General features: G+C 36.2%; 1 protein-coding gene across 1 annotated transcript; it reads left to right on the forward strand.

The window, feature by feature from the left end:
• The first annotated feature begins 3,488 nt into the window (after nt 1–3,488).
• On the forward strand, nt 3,489–19,191 carry LOC135692670 (receptor-type tyrosine-protein phosphatase epsilon). Its single transcript, XM_089111895.1, has 23 exons — nt 3,489–3,734; nt 4,065–4,182; nt 4,516–4,815; nt 7,857–7,969; nt 8,809–9,025; nt 9,406–9,708; nt 9,840–9,972; nt 10,920–11,017; nt 11,582–11,673; nt 12,002–12,092; nt 12,414–12,490; nt 12,765–12,801; nt 13,174–13,271; nt 13,394–13,698; nt 13,922–14,057; nt 15,183–15,335; nt 15,719–15,812; nt 16,102–16,178; nt 16,309–16,443; nt 17,104–17,241; nt 17,409–17,578; nt 17,704–17,842; nt 18,201–19,191. The coding sequence occupies exons 2-23, from the start codon at nt 4,110–4,112 to the stop codon at nt 18,384–18,386; spliced, it is 3,165 nt and encodes a 1,054-aa protein (XP_088968021.1). The 5' UTR covers nt 3,489–3,734; nt 4,065–4,109; the 3' UTR covers nt 18,387–19,191.
• The last annotated feature ends 2,141 nt before the right edge of the window (nt 19,192–21,332 follow it).

Below are 21,332 nucleotides of genomic sequence, written 5' to 3' on the forward strand. Positions count from 1 at the left end.
TATTGTGTTTAATTAATTCAATTCTTAGAATTGAATTCATTACTACATGAGGCCCCCGAGACCTCGAGGCCCTGGCGCAATTTGCCCCCTCTCTCAGCGGCCCTGGGTGTTGGTTGAACCTCTATCGCCATCTACCCTATCCTAGATGTATTGTCCCACATTCGCAGACAGAAGTCTTTATGCCCTAAAATAAAAATCAATAGCAAAAGCAAGACCAAGGTAAGAAGTTTTGTTATATTCTATGATAAACAGCCGAATCAGCCACATAAGCTGATCAAGACAGTGTACACAGGGGATCTTTTAACATACAAACTAGTGGGGAAAATCCCCACCAGGCCCATAAATTTCCCCACTAGTTGGCCAATGATTCCCTACTAGCAAGTGCCCTTTTGTTGAAAATTGTTTTAAACACCAATTTGACTTCTCTCCAATTACTGTTCGTTGTGTCGTTGTCGTGTTATATGTGTCAAATTATTCGTTATTTCTTTGGTCTTATTGCTGTCAACCAATCTCTGTTTGACGATCTTGCACTACACCAAGGCGAGGCAATGAAATCCGCGGGAAAAGTTGATTGCGTCATTGATCTCCAAACATGCCAAGATCTGAAATCTGAACGCTCGTTAAAAAGAAAGCAGAAAGAAGCTCAAGAAATTGCTTCAAAATGCAGAAAATTAACAAATTTTTATGGATCAAAATTAAAAATGGACAACAAAGGTGCAGAAGAGAAAGAAATAGGAGCCTCCAGCCATCCAGATTCACCTCAAGCGGAAGAAATTGAAAGCCAAGATATTAACAACCCGCTGCATGCAATCAACACACACTGTTCAAACACAAAAAACAGCCAGTGTATTTTATTACCACGGGATAAAGCTGGATCTTAAGTTCATTATTGAAAGTTTTCCAGAACTGCAAAGCTATACAGCAAAGAAGAATGGGAAAAAACGTCTTCATGTTGTTTGCAATTTATGCGAGAATATTTGGACGTGGCAAAGAAATACTCGCGAAATGGAAAAATTGGTATTGCAAATGGGGTCAAAGCAGATGATGAAGAACGACTCAAACTAATAATTGATCATGTATTTTCAGAAATGCACAAAGCAAGGAGAAATCAGAAGCAATTGGAGCTGATGTGGGAAGAGAACATTTTCTTTCAGCACGTGAGCGACGAAACCGTCAACCAGACTTTGATACATACAGCAGACGGAAATTCGTGAGAAAGTTTTTCAGAAAGACCGGACATTTTTAAGACTTTTGTAGCAAAATATTTGTACCAAAAAGTTTATTCTTATAACTCTAAATGCAGAAAGCATCATGATCTTGAGTACTATATTCAAATTGTTTTATCTAGTGTTTTTCTAACTATACGCTGCATGGGTGTAAGGAGTTATGTGCAAGACAGTGAAAACCTTACCAACTATGCATACTCGTCCCTTTACTTTTGTTTTTGCCGTAAGTTGCGTTACATTAAGGAAAGTGCCCTTTTGCGTAAGCGTAGACTTGAATTTTTTTCAGAGGGGGCTCAAAAAATTAATGACAATTCCTAATGGCAACTGCTGATGTCAATTTGTCCATAGCTATTATCACGTCAGCAAAGATCGCACGTTGCGTTCCTCTCTGATGCTTTCAGCCTGGATCTGACCTTATGTTCACAATAATTTCATACTTTATTTTGCTGTAAACGCAATTATGTAATGCAACAAATGTTATGCGTCAAAACCAATAATATAACAAACTAATCTAAAAATTGGTAAAGCACTTCCTTATTTTCTCAGCCCCCCCCCCTCGGTTTTCGTCAGGAGGGGCTGAAGCCCCAGAGCCCCCCCCCCTGAGTTTACGCCTATGATCAATACAGTCGATAGGTTTCATTCGAATGAATGATGTGATTAGAAAAATAATTTAAATCAAACTCCATATTTTGATTCCCAGCTCCAAGAAAAGGGCCCAAGCAGGGTTGCCAGGTGGTATGGGTCCTAAGTAGCCAAACCGTTCATGAAAATAGACCAAATCACGTCAAAATAGGCCAAATTTACCCATAACACAATGACGTCATAATGTGCAGGCGCTTTATAAACAAGTTTAGTTTGCAGAATATCCGTTGCCCTTTCCACCAGCAGACTCTATAAGCCAAACATATTGCGCTTCCCAAGGCTTCTTGTACTTCCTTGCACTGTAATATCTACCTTGCCACTTGGTGAACATAGATTAGAAACTCGAGAAAATAAAGGATCATTCACTATTTATTGTAACTTTTTACAAATGGGTAGATCAATCTCTGCGATTATGCGTGTTATTGATTACTGAAATTTTGCCAATTCTATTTCAAAATGGGTTTGAAAAAAGCAAACATTTTGAGTCATACTAAAGCTTCTAATCCAGCACTTTTCAGAGTATAAAACGTTAGAGCATAGATCGAAAACGTTTAAAATTTTGTACCACCAAAAGATTGTTTGCAAATTCTATTTAAAAAAATTATCCATGGGTACCGACACAGGTTGAAAAAGGGGAGGAGGTGGAGCTAAGGGAAACTTTAACAGCCATGACAGGAGACTTTGAAAAGCTCTATTGTTTTGGAGGAAAGTGGGGGGCTTCGCCACTCGGCCGTCCCATTCGTCGGAGGCCCAGTTATCAAAGGAAATACTCAAAAAGTGAATCAATAAAATGTTGAGAGGAAGCTACAGCAATGACGTCACGTCGTTACATGAGAAATTTTGACAATGACATAAGAATGAGACACTGATCCATTTGGATTGAATCAATCTGATCCGTTTGGATTGAATCAATCTGCTCCATTTGGATTAAATCAATGCCACCTAAGGTGTCTGTCTGGTTCATGGACATATTATGATTATCCATTTTATGATTTTATGGGGTTTTAATCTCATGTTCGAACATTCCCTTAGAAGGCCAAAAAATAGCCAAGATGAGGCAGGAGGCCAAAGGCAAAATTTCGAAGCCAAACATTCTTTAAAAAGCCAGATTGCTTAATTCCAGTTGGCCAGTTTGCAACCCTAGGCCCAAGTCCAGCTAAGATTAAGCTCTGATTGTTGGGTTCTACACGGTAGTGTCTTAGTCCCACTTTTCTATATATCAACGATATCTGTAATATTGTGTTGGGAGGTTCAACTTAGTTTTGGGGCTCATCAATTAATAGGATTCACTGTGATTGTTGTTGTTGTGAGATGGCTAAGGAGAAGATAACTGAAAGCGAGAACGTGCTGATAATTTTGAGCGTCAAATAACAGTACCGCAAATCCTCCAATTGCCCCCCTCGAAAAAGCCTCCCCCCTCGAATAGGCATCCACCCTAGAACTACAAATTGTCAATAAGCCCCCCTCCCCCTTCCCTCGAATAGGTCCCCACTGCTATCGTAAAATCTCGAATTGACACCCCTCGATTTGTTGATTGTTGCCATTTGAGGATGCTTTTGGTGTTTTATTGAATTACCTCAAAAATGTAACTTCTCTTTTACTGTTGAATGAAATATTGTGAGCATGCGCAAAACATTAGGCCTGTGCCCAAATTCCGGGAAGGCGCGACTTGAAAGAAACAGACGAGAAAGAGGATAAGGTACGGTTAGGCTGACTCACGGTTTTCAAATCGACCGGAAATGGCGACGGTCAGTAGGCAGTCCTGAAGGGAGTTTCATTACGGAACTTACATTGCTACCCGGAATTTTTGTTATTGTATGGGAGAAGCACCTCATCAACAGAAGAGGAGAACGAAATCCATCACAGGTTTGGTTTGGCCAAAGTCTAATAGTTTATAAAATTTATCGCAACTTTCATTTAGTGTGCCTTTAGAACTAAAACTTATTATTAATATTTATAATATTAAGCTATAATTACCCTAAATTTTGAAGTTTGCTGCGAAAACTTGACACATTCACCATATGATGGTTGGAGTGTAATTTTGATATCGGTCATGCAAAAGTCGTTTGCAAAATGAAAATGTTTTTGCAAATGGTTGAATACCCCATGGCATGGTAATGATGAAACAGAAACCACAAATAAACAACAGGGTGGTAAAGAATGTAAAATTTTCATGATTGTTTTTTTCTTATTTAGACAAGAGTGAGGGTTGTAGCATTGAAGTGAAAAAAGTTTAGAAGAATGGAATCTTTTGCGAGGCCACGGATAACTCTAATACTACTACTACTTTCATTTTGGTCTCTGGCATGGGCTGGTAAGTCTTCATCTTTTTCAACGAAATTACCTTACATGTCTTAGGTCTGTGATGTTTAGCTTGTTATAAACACAAAATCTATATCAAGTGTTAGAATTTTAGCGACTTTTGAATCGTTGCAATTACAACAAAAATTATGTAAACACCAAATAACCCCAATTACATGGGCCAGTCGCAGAGTCTGGCAAATGCACGCGCGATATCATTTTAAAATTGGCTAGCTTAAAATTTACAATTTTTTAAAGGAGTCATCAATTTTTGATATAAAATGTTGATTAGTTTATGCTCAAGCTCTATTATTTTTTTATTATGTGTTTGTTTTTTTGTTCTTAGAGAAGCCTGGGCCGCCAACAGATCTAAAAGTTAGCCACATTGGATCTAGGAAGTTGATAATAAGCTGGAAGCATGGTAAACACAATAGCACAGTGGCCTATAGCATAATTAAGTACCTGGAACATGAACATTCTGCAGTTATAAAGAAACAATTTGGAGACAACAGCTCTTACACTATCAATGACCTGAAGCCATATAAAGATTACGTTATAAGTGTTTCCACATGTTTTGATAATTCTCTGGTCAGTGATTTTTGTAGTGGTGAAAGTGAAAAAATTGAAAGGAAAACAAGCATTGATGGTGAGTATGCATTTCTTGTTGAATTATATTATTTTGAGATCAAGGCAGATGAATTGGGGCACAAGGGGCAAATGCCATCCCTCCAATTTTCAGACATAGGGGTAAAGTGCTTAATGGTAGCTAGCAGGGTCTCCTTTTTGCCCAAAATGTGTCTCCCACTTTTTAAATGCTTCTTATCTCTGTGCATGGAGAAAATATTGGCATATATACATATAATTTACATTCCGTGCAAACAAAGCAAATGGCCCTAAGAAGTATGAGTTTTTACCCAGATTAATGCTTTGATTATGTAGAGGATGTTATTGCTCCCATAGCTTCAAATCCTGTAAATTTTTGTGAAGTTGATTGTATATCTGGTATACCCATCAAGCTATTGTGGTGGCTGACTATAAGTTTGTGTTAAGGCAGATTTACACAATCACATTCAAGTAAAATTTCCATCATATTCATTACACATTTTTTATGTGAACACAGGATGTGGTTGTATGAATGACCCTACAAGTTGTTTGAAATTGCACTAAGCAGCACGAATTAATCCCCTTTAACTGCCTGTTAATTGGCCATCACAGATTTCTCACATGACCAGTGATCAAATAGAAATGTTTCTGATGCAAGTTTTTCAATGGCACAAACAAGTCATGGTATCCAGGAGAAACAAACAAAGTACTTTGAGAGGGGGCATTGCCCCCCTGCCCCCAGTCTCTACAGGGCTGCTATTTTGCAAAATTCGTTAAGGCAAATCTCGCATGGTTTTCACCACATCAGCAAATTTTTTGAATTTAAAACTAGCACAGTCAGACCACACCAATGGAATTATGCCAAAATTTTGCAGACGAAATACACCAAAATTTGGCGGAAGTACTAATGTTTTATACCTAAGATATTTGGCGAATCTTTCATGTTTTATACTGGAGCAAAGTATGGATTTACTGGAGCAAAAATTTTGTCAGAGCTTAGGGGGGTTGAGCCCTTCTGCTGTTTTGATCTATACTCTCAAATCTATTTGGTTAGAATTAAAATAATGTACCTTCCCAGAAATTAAGCCACAAAAATTGTCATGTCCTTACCACCTTAACCTATGATTAAATGAAAATATTTAAACTGAGGGCCCGAAGAAAAAATTTATCAGATTTTGGAACTTCCAGTTAAGTATCGTATTACTACATTAGGGACAGTGGGCCCAGGATTCTCCTTGCTTACATGGGGCCCCAAATTTTGGAAAATGCTTTTCACTACTCAAATACTGCAAAGTGATCTTTTTCCTCATTCTGTATCCACTAATCTTGAGAGAGTCTCTGTGTTATGGCAACAGAAAAGGACCCTTACCAAACAATACAGGTTTTCATTTGATAGCAAAATTAAAAAAAAATTATAATAATTTTGGGAGGGCCCACCCGGCGATTGCCTGGTGGCCCGACCGGCCAGTCTGCCCCTGCCCAGGGCCTCCGAAACCTCTTGGCAGCCCAGTTGTTTGTTATCAAATTTTTTATTTCATAAGTAATTGAGAGTAGTTGAATAGTTTCACTGATGGAAGTTGAGAGCCCCGAAGACAGGTAATCTTTTGCTGCTATTTTATTAGCCTGTGTTCTGATGACAGCACAAGTCAGAACAAGAAAAGAAGCTGCTGGAAAAAAGTCCGGGTAATGCGGGGATGATGAAAGGGGCATATAAAGAGGTTTTGTTTGTGAACTGAGGCCAGGTTTTTGAAAGGGAGAGCTGCCACCAGATTTCTTAGGTCAATTTTTCACTTTCACACCTCCCAACACAGTTAGTGCTTCATGCTTTTCTACTGAATAATAAAGATTTTTCCATTTGATCACTTTTCCATTTGATCACTGGTTGACTGAGAAATCTGTGCTGAAGTAGCTTATAACTTGTAAAGTAGCTTTATGCTATTAAACTATTAAATTGTTTTATCACATAGAAAGTGTGAAGTAAATGTGATTAAGTACACTTTTTCATTTGTTTCTTATTTGTGTCAAAACAAATTCAGAATGAAAAACACTGTAAATAACACATTGATAACATTTAAACTTGGTATGAACACCCAGGCTTTTCATCCTTAGTTGGGAAGGGATAGTGCTGTATGCAACTTCTGAAAGCCACACCTATTACTACAGCCATGACCACACCCACTTTATTTGTAAAAAATCTTTGATAAATAAGATGTCTTTAAAAAGATTCACTGATTCAGAAAAATGATCATTCACAAAAAATCTATAGCATAAAATAGGATTTCTCCCAGGATTTCTCCCAGGATTTGTCCTACCAAGCCCCTGTGATCACAACATAATGAAAAACAGAAATTTCCAAAACTTTCACCGAATGAATAACCAATCAAAGCTTCAATCTATATAGATCACTTAACAGTTTTATAACATCTTTAATGTCATTGAGCACTCTTGTATTCTTTATGCTTTTCTATTGTTTTCAAACATCCATTACCATCCATTTCAAACATTTGTCCTTCTTTCTTCTAATGCTGTATTTAAATAAAGGAAATATATATATTTTTTTCAGTGTTTCAAGTTTTATACCAACCAGCCAATCATTTTAATTGATTTTCATAAAATCTTGTAGTTCATGCTCTTTACAAAATTCAGTTGTTTCATAATCTTTTTACCCTGAGTACTGAACTTTATCTGACTGTCCAGTACTGAGTTTTATTTAAAGTGAACCTATAGAGACTTAGATTGAAACTGTAAAACAATGAGAAGCAATCCAATATAATGTAAATAGTTAGATCTAATTTGAACAACCAAAATATTGAAATAAAAAATCATGTCACCAGTGAAATAAAAAATCATGACTACTAACCAGTTATGTCACCAGTTTAGCAACATACCCTTGTCAATTTGAATATGATGCATATGAAATTTTTCAGATTGTTTAAAACAAACATAAAAAATACATTGCAAATGGAGAAGAAGCATAAGATTGTCTGCCTATGCTGTAAGACTTGAAAATTGCTGAATTATATTTGATTAGCCCAAAACATGCAAGACTTGACAGGAATTATGGTATTGACTTTTTTCTTTTAGTTCCAAGTGCACCACAAATGGTTGAATTGCTAAACACAAATGATGATAAAGTTGCTGTTATTGTTAGATGGTACCCACCACTTGATCTTAACGGGCCACCTCCGTCTTACAGAGTAAGTGCATGTTCATCGACCAGAAGTTGAGTTAGATATTTTTATGTAATTGAAACAGCTTTTAATGTAGGGTAACTCGTGTGCACAATATCATGAGGTAAACTTGACCTAACTATTGAGCATTTTTCTCAGCTGTTGAAGGGCTGTGCACACAATAAAACCCGCGTGGAAATCTAACAAGAGAAGCAAAAGTTGTTTGGGTGAAACAACAAGCATGGAATCAGGGAAACATTTTGTATGTGTAGAAAAAGGCAGCAAAAAATGTCTGATTGCCATTCTTCTCTTCATGAAGGAATGGGATGTTAAAAATCACAGCCCACTTTTATAGCTAGCAATTCTCAGTGAGCAGTAAGCAGAAATGGACAGAAATGTCACCATAAAACCTATCTCGTGGACTGTGATTGAAACGTACAATATCCCGTGGCTTTTTATTTGTTTCCAAAACCTTGAAACAGCCCCTTTTAGTTAAAAATAAAAGTATGTTTTATTTTATTCTGAAATGGAACAGATGTAATCATATTTTAGGAATATATCCAGTTCCTTTTTGAAATGTATTTTATTCAATGTCTTTGTCAAGTTCTGTTGTGTAACATCACTCTGGGAAAGCATCGCATTGTGAAAAAAGTTTCTCTTCATTTAAATCCATTGGTATTCCTATGGGACATTTATGTAGATGGTTTCAGTTCTGCTACCTCTGCAAACTGTTCAAGTCATATCTGCCAAAGGCCAAGCAGGCCAAGCAGGCCAAGCAGGTCAGGTTTCTTTGATTCTCTTTTTTGCTTGTAAGGGCATCTTATTTTTCACTGATTGGAAAGTTTTGATAATTAATTCATTTTCAGATTTTGTACCAAAAAGAAGGTGGAGAAGACTGGGTCCCAATTGATGTTCTTGATAATGCATTCAGTAGAAAAAGATTCTCGCGAAGCCTTCGATATCCTAAGGAATATATTTTAACTGATTTGATGCCATCATCAGTCTACAACATAAAGGTTTCTGCTGGAAACAAGGCAGGATTGAATCATTCTGATGTTTGGAGCATATTAACAGATGAGTCAGGTAAAGACTTCCTTCATTGACTTGATATCTACAATGCCTGCAAAAAGCTTTTGGGCAGCAACAGTTTTAAAGAGCTAATGCATCTATCACACTCTCCTCTGGGAACAATGAAGGTTTACTACGAAACAACGGAGTGGATTAAGTACCTTTTTCATGTGACTTCTATGATTTTTAGGAAAACTATAAACTTTGTTCTAGGGAAATAGAGGGGGAACTTATTGTATTTTGGAAAAGAAATATAAAGTATGAATGAACAAATTAAATTGCAAGGAATTTTGGCAGAAATTGTGCTTTTGGTATCTTTGGTTTTTTGTGACTGTTAAAGTGCAAGCCCTTAATGCCAAACTTGTACCGATCACATCAATGGTTTTGTTTTTCAGCTCCAGAAAAACCTCAAAACTTAACACTGATTATGGCAACAGCAAAGTCTCTGAAAATAAGATGGTTGCCACCTCGAGCCAAGACTACTTATTCAAAAACACGCATCGCATGCTATCATGTGTCCGCTGTAAGCCCAGTGCGACAAATTGCTTCAAAAGTATGTCAGAACCCTGTAAATGAGCTGTTACTTTCTTCCTTGGAGGCAAATACAACATACAATGTCATCTTACAGGCCTCTATCAGGCGAAATAGGGATAACAAAACGTTGTTAGGGCCTAGTATTGAAAAAGAGTTTACAACAAGTGAGTGTCTTCTTTTTGGTTTTAAATTCCAATTTATTCATAAAACTTCATTTCATGTTATTATAAATTTTCTTCGATTCAGCATGTATTTTTACCAATTTTATTTATATGTTAAATGCATATCTTTTCAGAACCTCGCCAAATAGTGCCTGATACCAATCCTGCTGTGGTTAATAGAGCTGGCAATTCAGCTCTTATCCTGGTCACTGTCATCTGCATTCTGGTTGTCATTGTGGTAATTCTGGCTGGTTTACTCTATTGCAAGTGAGTGACTCACTAAATCTCCTGTTTCTAATGCTTTTGTTGTAATATCTCTGTTTACAAATAACTGAGCAGCGATATCAGCAGGTCACATTTTACGTCTAGCGCATCTGAAAACATATTCCTTACATTGCTTGGAAATATATTCCTTGCATTTTTACATTGTATGATGCTTTTAATATTTCTGTTAGGTTTACTGATAATTTAGTTTGCTTTTACAGCAATTGAAATTGCCTTCCAGCTTTAAAAAAAATTGTCATGTATTTTTATGATATCATTATTTGTGTGGACGTTCTTATGAATGCCATATTCTTAGTCTAAATCAGTACTCTTTGCTTCTGTGTTATTTATATAAACACCAGTTGGCAATCTGATCTGTTATCAATGTTCGTCTTATTTTATCTAAGTACCGTAAATCCTCGAATAAGCCGGGGGCTTATTTGCAAAAATGAATTTTTGGGTTGGGGCTTATTCGAGGTGGTGGGGGGGGGGGCTTATTTCAAAGTTTAGTATTTTTCTCATAGGTCGACATAGGAACGATATAATTTTCTCAATGAAAAAAATTGCAAAATTACAAAAGGCGTGAAGATCTAACAAATATTATAACTTTTTATCATCACAAAAGTCGCTTTTATGCTTTTTGGTCTCCTGCCAAATAAAGTAATACTGTATAGCTATTGTCCTTTGGAGGATTTCTTGATATAAGATATAATTTTTCTGCAACTTATCTTCCCTCCAAGATTTTGTAAACTTTAAACGCCCTTACTGCTTCCCGAGTTCATAAAACCTGTCTTCAAACTAGATGTAGGACGGAAACAACAAACTTGAAATTACCTCCCTCTATTCCCCGCTTTGCTAGAGGATCTTAGTCCATTCCCTAACATGGCCAGCTAAAAAATGATATTTCTGATGCATTTATGTATGTATTTTTAAATCTGTTCAAATCATAGAAAAAAGAATCTGTTTGATAAATATGGGCGCTCTGTGTTCTATATCGAAGAACCATCCAATCAGCAGTCATCATCAGTATTACGAATGCACAGCAGTGGTAAGGATTTCATATGTAAATTAATGAGATTTAGCAAATTTATGAGATTAAGTGAATTTATCAGATCAAGTAAATTTATGAGATTTTTATAGGTCTGGTTTCCAAACAGTTCTAAAGTTTGTCTTTCTAAGATTTCTTTTTGGCACTCTTATGGTGATTGGATTAGCAACTGACAGAATCTCTCTAGCCGGGTTGCTACCTACAAGGTTGGAACATTGTGTTTATTCCTTTAAAAGACTGATTAGACGACGACGGGTGGGGGACTCGATTTTCGCTAACCTGCTTGTTTGAAAGGGACAGTCATACAGTCTCTTCAGTCATACAGAACTCATCTTTCTGCCGGGATATTTTAAAATTGTTTGATTTTATGATTTAAAACGGAGCACGTTAATTCTCAAATTGCCCCTTCTTCCATTCGTTTACTGGAAACTGTTTGCATTTCTTTTTTATGCTTCCCCCTTTTCATAAGCTATGAAAAAAGGTCACCTACCTTTTAGTGTTTGATAAATTTGAATGGTGGGACTTGCAGCTCTTACAATTTAGATCTGTTTCTTTCTTTTTCAGAACGAAAGTTAACAATCACAACAGAAGAATTTCAAGAGCATGTTGCCAGACTGCATGCCGACTCAAATTACCTGTTTTCGGAAGAGTTCTACGTACGGTTTCAGATACTTCAAACGATTTTCCTTGCTGATTCTTTAATATTCTTATACGATTCATGCTAGACATTAGCAGTTGCCTGTAAGTGCTTCGCTATAAACACTTGCTCCCTTGTTGAATCAAGGAATTTTTCTGCGTCCTGTGAGAATGTTTAGTACTCTAACGTTTCTTTATGAGCACCACTTCACATATCCTGTAGAGTGGATTATTTAAAATGTGAATGCACTACTGTTCTCCTTATCTGATCACTGTTAAATATTTTTCAGCTCCAACTTTCAGGCTTTTATTTGTTTGACAATTGATAAGGTTTTGATTCTTCTTCAGTCACTTGGACCTTCGAAGCCAGATTGTACGTGGGAACATTCTACCCTTCACATTAATAAATCAAAAAATAGGTATCAAGATGTGGTAGCTTGTAAGTTTTGTTTTCATTTTTGCCTTTGTTTTGTCATCTGTTCGTTTGTTTTGATTTCCTCACTTAAAAGCCATTATATTGGCAATCATTCCGCTGCTGTGATTCATCCTAATATCATTGTTAGTCGTTATCCTAGTAAATATCGTGGAGTAGCCTCTGAAAAAGATAATTTCTTGTTCATTGAATTCTTAATTTGTTCGACTTTTCGATCATTTCAAATCGTCTCTGATGCGAATTAAGCATGTTCTTAAATTTGTAATGTGACAACGCTCCCTCTTGACACATCGGGTTGTTAGATATTTCATTTTCTTTATTTGATAGATGATCACTCGAGGGTTCGTTTGATGTCCATAGATGGTGTTCCTGCATCTAATTATATAAATGCAAATTTCGTTGATGTAAGTGTATGTTATAAATACGTTTCGTGTATGTTATAAACGCGGTATTTTTTCAAACCTACTTGTTTCTTTTGGCAAAGATTTCTTGTTTAATATCTGTTTTGAATGGAAAGGTGTTACCCTTTTTTGAAGGAGTCTTTTTAATTGCGGGAGATAAACGGCTCTGTTGTGTTTTGCTCATTGGGAATAGCTGATCGTTGGCAATGTTTATTCGTCTGCGTATATTGGTAAATTTTTTACACATCAACGTTTTTGATATGTTTCTGTCTTTCAGGGTTTTGAAAAGAAACATGCTTACATTGCTACCCAAGGTGATTCGTCTTTATTCCAGTTAAAACCAGAACTAGTGAATTTTTATTCTAATTTGACTAACCAAGTGGCTCTGAAATTTCATTGAATCAGAATTCTGCAATCATAATTTGGAAACCTCTTAAAGGCAAATAGAAAATTTATATTAATTTGGCTATGATGATTATTAAGAATGCGAGTTCAACTTAGTCACTGGAATCGTTTCCCTCTTTGATTTGATTCGATTAAGTATTCATTCAACATAAGCAAGGAATTTTTAATGCTATTTATTTTCTGTTTTATCAAGTCTTGTTTTTTCTGTTTTCATGGCGCTTGAATTGAATATGACATATATTGCACTTTAATTTACCTTTTCATACTGTTGCATTCTCTAGCGCCTTTAAATCAAACTATTGAAGACTTTTGGAGAATGGTTTGGGAACAAGATGCTAGACTTCTTGTCATGCTGACAAATTTAATGGAAAGAGGAAGGGTAGGCAAAATTTGAGACAAATAATAATATCTGGCGTCTGTGACAATTATGTTTTATTTTATCGATGTTTTGTTTTTAAAAATTATAAAAACCAGCATTGTGGTATCCGTTTTTTATTTTAGAGAAAATGTGATCAGTACTGGCCACACGATGGAGAAATATCATACGGTGATATTACAGTCAGGAAATTAGAAGAGCGAAAGTACGCTTTTTATGTACATCGGGTGTTCTCAGTAACATGCTCCTCCGCAGAAATTTGCAAGGCACTGGGGCAGGATCGAGAAAGGGTTAGAGTGGTTAGGCAATTCCATTTCACTGACTGGCCAGATTTCGGGGTGCCCCAAGAAAGATCTGCAATGTTGTCATTCGTGCACTTAGTAAGAAGATACATGCAAGAGAACGAGGGTCCGACTGTTATACACTGCAGGTAGCTTACATCTCTTTCCTCTCTCTACATGAATTGTATTGCGATATATCGCTTCAATGATTCTTATGATATATGATAGTTCTGGTAATTGGATAAAGGCATTGTAGTTATTACTTCAAATTAAAAGTACGAGAAGGTTAACCCAATAATCAACAACTTTCACAAAAGCAATGTGTCCTTGAACATCACTTCATCGGCATTAAATCCCTTCTTGACGTTTCAGTGCTGGTGTGGGCAGAACTGGAACGTTTATTGTCATTGAATCTCAAATCGAAAGAATCAACAGAGAGCAAAGTATCAATGTGTACGGATTCCTAAAAAGCATTCGAAGTCAAAGAAACTTTCTTGTCCAACAAGAGGTATCCTGAAAAAGATTTCTATCGATTCTTTTGTTATGCGGTTGTAAAGGCCTTTTTACATTAATATAAATTCTTCTTAGATTTCATAGTGCCCTACCAGTGATAGCACTAGATGAAGTATCTATTAGTTTAACATAACCTCCTTAATATTGTTACAGACGTGGTTAATCCAAAACAATTTGTTTTTTCTCAATTAAAGCTAAGGAATGCAGCCTTTTTGCTAAGGAATGCCACTCTGCAGTGGGAAATTTGAGCATTTCATTTGCGTTTTGAACTATTTTATTGATGCCAGCATAATGAGAGCTTGCTACTGAATCTTATGCACACCCTATAAAGAAAGCAATTCTATTTCATTTTATGGCCCTTGCCCGATTAGATGCAGTCTGTAATATTGGGTGGCTGCCAAAAGATTAGAACAGGGCAGCAAATAAATGGCGAAGGGAAAGAAAAGGGAGACGGGAAAAAAATGGGAAAGGATTGAAAAGGTGCAAAGGGGAGAGGAAATTGTCAGAATGGGCAGAAGGGAATCAATAAAAATGGACATTTGTGTGACGTGTACAATTTTCCGTTTTATGACATCCTTCTCTCACTTAGGTACATGCACCCGGTAACTTTAAATTCAATACAACGTGGTCGACCGCCATCTTGTGTAGTCATTCATCTTAACCTCGAAACATCTGCCGCAACAACCAAAACCCACAGCATCACAAGAAAGAAAGAAAGAAAGAAAGAAAGAAAGAAAGAAAGAAAGAAAGAAAGAAAGAAAGAAAGAAAGAAAGAAAGAAAGAAAGAAAGAAAGAAAGAAAGAAAGAAAGAAAGAAAGAAAGAAAGAAAGAAAGAAAGAAAGAAAGAAAGAAAGAAAGAAAGAAAGAAAGAAAGAAAGAAAGAAAGAAAGAAAGAAAGAAAGAAAGAAAGAAAGAAAGAAAAAGAATCCACTGATACGTGGGAAAAAATCTAATGAAAAATCAAATGTTAGATCTCTGCCTTAGGTTTTTAACGCCGTGTTATTTCAGGAATGGCTCCAGAATATCCAAACATAACGTCTACCAGTGTAAAAGTGATGTTTATATTTTTGCATACCCGACCCAACTTTTTATTTACCGAAATGGTGAACTTTTCATTCAGGTTCAGTACATATTCATTCACGATGCGCTGGTAGACTATATCAAATGTGGCCTAACCGCAATTCCCGTCTCCGAACTGGAAACCATTCACAATGATTTTTATTTCGATCCGCATCCCGACACCGCTGTCTCTGTGATTGAGGAGGAGTGGCAGGTAATAATCTCTTATGTGATCGAATCGATTTACCTAGCGTATGAGTCTGAAATAGATTTTTCAAGATTTACTATATGTGAAGATGAGTATGATATATGAATATGTTTAGAATCTTTTCAATTTCATTGTCGCACTTTCTTATCGTATCTACAATACAATCATAGTCAGAAGCATTGAAAATTATGAAAAAAATGCATAATAAAATTAATTTTTATTTAGTTATCCAAAGTAGCATAGTTAGCATTTAAAAAGGAGTTGATTTCCTGTGGGAAAACTTAACGGTGTTCCTTGTACTTTGATCAAACGTGCAACGGTACTTTCCCTGCTATTTGGCACAAAGCCAGTCCTTTGTATATCATGACGTCAGACTCGTTCTGTTTCAGATTATCAACGAATTTAATATTCATGAATTTGAAATGCTGACTGGACGAAGACCATGCAATCAGCAAAAGAACCGCGATTCGTTTATAATTCCAGGTGAGAGACAGATGTCCCTTAAGCGTGGCTTTCCTATGAAACGTGGTACTGCACTGCTCTGTGATCATCTGTGCTTGATCACCGTTGATTAAGATCGTTTTATCCTCAGCTGATTTGATAAGCAATGTTTCATATCACTTTTATTTTGTAAGCACTGACTTACACATTGAAGCCAATCGATATTTTTTATTCAATATTTATATGACATACATGATCTTAATTATATGTTTTAAATGAAATCGTAAAGCAATTTTTGTCGCATTTAATGGAAATCTTTGAATCGTTTCAGTTGACGCAACGCGTGTCAGGCTGACCATGAAGAGTGTAACTGAGGGCACAGACTACGTCAATGCAAATTACGTCGATGTAAGTCCTTCTCTTCACGAGACAATAAATTATGCAAGTACAGACCTGACTTTAATCTACATTTTAGTTTTTCTGCTTGTTCTAGCCAAAACATAACGCCTCAATTGAAGGAACTGAATTTCCTTTGTAGAGTTATCTTCAGAAGAAAGCGTTTATCGTTACGCAGATGCCTCTGCATGACACAATTGAAGACTTCTGGCGAATGATTTGGGAGAACTTTTCGCAGATTGTTGTTAGCTTGCTAAGTGACGAGGAATGTAACAAGGTCAGCAGTTTTACTTTCTTTTGGGTAAAGCTTTTTTGTGGATTATGTATTCACTGTTTATAACGGTGGCACGGATTATGAAAAATGCACATTCAACACTTGAAACGTATTATAATTGTAATGTCCGGCCTTTCCCTATAGTATTTTTCATTATCTTAGTCTTGAGTTTTTATTGGTCGTGCTACGCTGACTTACAAGCCTCTGAATTCACTTGCCCCTGACTACTTGAGGAAATAATTCATAAAATGTTCAGATGACAGAGAACGGTTTCTGCGCTCATCAGAGATTCATGCTAGATACCGGTACTAAATGGCCAAAAAAAGCTTTTTCTCATCGCGGCGCAAAACTCTAGAACAGTCCAGAAAGAAAAACAAAATTGGCACACTCCCTGAAAATCTTCACAGAACAACTATAAAAGGGGTTGTAACTTAAATTTTATTTTTGCGTTCTTTTTCCTAGATTTTGTATTATATTATATTGTAAATTAGGTATATTAATTTCTTTTGTTCTTAGTTTAGTGTTTTCGTTTAAACAGGTTGGTTTGGAAAACATATCTTGGTTTTAAAAATTATAACTTGTATATTAATTTTAATTTATTTTAAAATGAATTTTTTTAAAAAATGAAATGAGAATCTGACCTCAATATATCATTTTTTGCAGGAAGATTTCTTCAGTTATTTACCCCGTCAAGACTGCAATCCAGTGAACTTCGGCGCTTTCGAGATTCGCTGTCTAAGTGAAAAGAAATTGGAATTTTACAGATTGCGAGAACTCGAGGTTGTTGGAAGAGTTGAGGGGGTGTGTTCGAATATCTGTATTTTGTTTGCCTTTTACTTTCTTGCTTTTATCAAATGCTATGTTTCCAACTCGATGTCAAATGTTTGTTAGTTTTCAGCGTCTTATTCCTTCTTGAAATTTATTCCTTTCTTGAATCATAAAATTGGAGCCTTGCTTTTCCTTTAAAGGGAGAGAGTGAACGACGCAAGGTGCACCATTATCAATTTTTAGGCTGGCAAGAGAATACTCTGCCAGAAATTGAGAATGCGTTTGAGATGATTAGCCTTATCAAAGGCAAAAAAGCAATGGGAAGGGGCACCAGGTCAGCGAGCAGCAGTCCCGTGGTTGTCCACTGCAGGCAAGATTTTTTTTATCTTGAAAATGGTTCAGTATTTGCTTGTTTAATTTTTTTACTACTTGCTTTGATGACTGTCCGATAGGAAGCTTGTCTGCATTGATTAACTGCCTTCTTCTCTGGATTAGTTGTGGCATCGGTAGAAGTGGTGTCTTCTGTGCGTTGTCAAACATCAAGGAGCAGATGGATGACTTCGAAGAAACCATTGACGTTTTCTCAACTGTTCGTATGCTTAGACGGCAAAGGCCACTGCTAATTAATTCAAAGGTAGTTATATTTCTCTTATATTTCTCTCTTGCATTTGTCTGCTGTTCAAAGGTGCCAGGGATGGATTGAAATTGATTGTGGCGACCTTACGAATATTTTCGTTTCTGAAGGTATTCATAAATATATAAGTTACGTTCTGTCATTAGCTGCTAAGGGCGATATGCCAGTTTTTGGTGTTTCTCAACTATGCTTTACACAAATATAAACTGTTGTGCCGTATCAATCCTCTCTCATCTTATAGCTTTGCAGATGTGCCCTCAGATTTTCTAGTTTCCGTAGGCTAATTTTGTCATTTTCTTGCAGATCATCACGTTGTACTGATTATTAATTGCTTTGAAAAATTCCATTTATTTTGCAGGATTCTTATGAGTATCTTTATCGTGCTGCCTTGAGGTATAAAGAAATGATGCCTGCATTTCCACCTGAAGAAGAATTCCAGGATTTGCACATTGAGCTCACCCATTCGCCCGCCCCATTTTCAGATGATGTCCTGAATCTAATCGAAAACATGGAAGAAGACTCTGACAGTGACGTTGGTATTTAATTTCTGTTCGTCGTTTGATACAAATTAAAATTTCGGAAAAGTTTAAAAGAGTTAGCTCTATAAAGAGCTATAAGTCAGGTGCTAAAAAGGAGCGATAATCTTAGATGTTTGAAGTATTTTTTAAAAATTTACAGGGTAACTCACAAGAAAGAAAAGGACGACATCACAAGCAAGTTGAATGTAATGATATTTTTTGCTGATAGAAAATGATGCCCCGATTGGTTAGTAGCGCCATCGTGACGTTATATTTCATCTGATTTCAAGTTGCTCTGCTCCTAGATTTTCATTACTTCATTAAATAGCAGGTTTTTAACTTTACAGTTACAGTTCACCTTTGTGGCGTTCTTTAAGCGCATCTGCAAAGATAGGAGGCCCTCTTTTCACTTGATCATGTATAAATTAAATAGCATTTGTAATGTCAGAACTTACTGCGTAATGAATGGGGTTCATGTAATTTCTTATAAATATATGCTGTATTTTAGTAGATTTTATATTGTCCGTTAATCAGCAAGTCCTAGATAAATATTATCGTTTTTTTATATCTGCTTTTTAGTTTTTGTGAAGAGTATCCTTTGAGTGACATCCATAAACTATCTACCAACCACCCTGCAGACTGTTAAACCGATTTGCAACCTATTAAGAAATAATTAGTGTCGTTTAATAATCCACGAATCATTTTCTGGACAGCTCCTAGCACCTCTTCAGATGCGTTTTGTTACTCACGTATTTTTAATAAATTTAATAAATGTATCTTTATTGTATATTTAGTGACTTTTTATATCATTACTTTGATAATTACAGTGGCTGATTCCTCCTTCATTTGTTCAACTACACGAAGATAATTACCTGTTGATTCCAAATTAAAATAGAGAACCAATCAACTTGAGAACGAGGGCAGTAAGTTGACCACAACTTGAAAATCTTATAAAATCGATGAGACAACAAGAGATATTGCTATCTTATAATTTGTGCTGTGTTTGTCCAGTTTACACACTTTGCACAGATACTCTAAAAAGCTAAATGTACTGTGATATTGTAGGTTGAGGTCTGAAATGGCTAATGAAACTCTTGCTATTGAACAGCTAAAAATGTTCTTAAGAAATTGAAAAGTCGGACAGGGCGAATGTAGCAGAAGTTGAATATGCTGAAATACATGTGCAGATTAAATTTTAACCTGACAAAAAGTTCATTCCACAAGAATATAGAATATCACATGGCTCTAATGTTTTGATGCTACCAAAGCTGGGAAATCCATGACCTGCACGTCACCCATAATTCTGCTTATACTTTGTAATATTCAAACACCCTATGTAAACACCTTATGACGATAACTACCAAGAGAAATTGGCACACCAGAATAAAAGCCCCTAAAAGTTCCTCCGGATTTTCTGGCTGATGAGTTGAGTATCTACAACTTTATTTTATTTTCTGCCTAACTCGTGCTAATCCCCTCCAAAAGCTTCGAGGGGCACATGTTCTCAGTCCCTGTCTGGGTTTTGAGTTGTAAAAAGGTTGTAGTGACGCCTCCATTTCTTCTATTTTTTCATAATTTATCTTCGATTAAACAAATTTTCGTTGTCTGGTGTTCATCTTTTCTTTTTTAATACACAATTTCTGCAGAGGATGCATCATACTTACAGCAGAGACCAATTGCTAAATACTAGCAACAAATGCACAGTTTTGAATTGAAACTTCACTGAATTGAATTGAATCTCTATTGAATTGAATTGAATCTCTAATGAATTGGATTGAATCTCTATTGAATTGGATTTAATCTTGATTTGGTAAAACGTGATGCAGCGATTGCTGATACAAATTGGATATAATAGCCTCTATGTGGAAAGAGCTTATTGATTTGCAAGAGGGTCTGTGGTATGATATTGCCAATGTAACAATAAATATTTTATAATGAGCTATGGTCACACAAGACAATATTCAAAAACAAGTCTTTGATTGGGATAGCACTCAAGTTGAATTATGCCACTCAGCATCCAGTGAAAAACCCAATTAGAGTGCTGCCTAGTAATTAACACTGTCATTAGTTATACATACCCAGCATTCATTAATGCATGATGTTGAACAAAGGGCCATATTGTGCCGGGTGAAAACCGTATATCATGGTTCAAGCGAACGTGCTTAGAGCATCATGGTCAAAAAAGATTTGTAAAACAAATTCATCACAATGAGCCTGTACTTTTTATATTCACTTAAGTAACCTTCAGCTACTCTCTTACACAATATAATTTACTTAGTACTTTTCACCACTGAAGCCTTTGGTGTACAACAACCAACCCCCTTTCAAACCTTTTAAGAAAGTGAATTGGTACACAGATAAGGGTTTTAGTAATATGACCGTAAATTATACTTAATGATTTACTAAAATTTAGGGTATTAACTTGTTGCTGTAAAGCAAAACAACCCTCTCTGCAAAACGCACCCGCATGACAGGACTCATGCTATGCTGTCTATTGCGAATTTGCGATGCTGGTTTGAATCGCAAAATTTATGCATTTGCGCAGTGATGAAAAGGCCAAAGGTAAGAAGAAAACGAATACGATAGTCTTGTAATAATGATGATGAAAATGATGAAAAAATTTAAATTCAATTACACAACAGTTATAAACCATTAAGCTCAAGCCATTCACTTTGATATAGGTAAACACCAATTTATCCAATATGGGCCCTGGCGCACTAGCAACTGTGACATAAATCACTTGTTTTCTAACAAAAGGTGCTCAACTCCTATAAGAGCGCCAAGCAATTCATATAAGTTCTTTCCTTCCCAGGTTTGACGAAGATAATCTCATTTTCAATCAATATTCTCCATTCAATATCGACATTAAATATTTCCGATCCCGCGGGAAATCATCCTTCCCAACGAATAGAAATAATAACATAATTTCACCATCTCGCGGTCCACAGAAATTCAGGCCCGTGGCCAATGGG

This window comes from Rhopilema esculentum, chromosome 3 (genome assembly GCF_057945365.1).
Source record: "Rhopilema esculentum isolate cy_ngs chromosome 3, ASM5794536v1, whole genome shotgun sequence".
In the NCBI taxonomy this organism is placed as follows: domain Eukaryota; kingdom Metazoa; phylum Cnidaria; class Scyphozoa; order Rhizostomeae; family Rhizostomatidae; genus Rhopilema; species Rhopilema esculentum.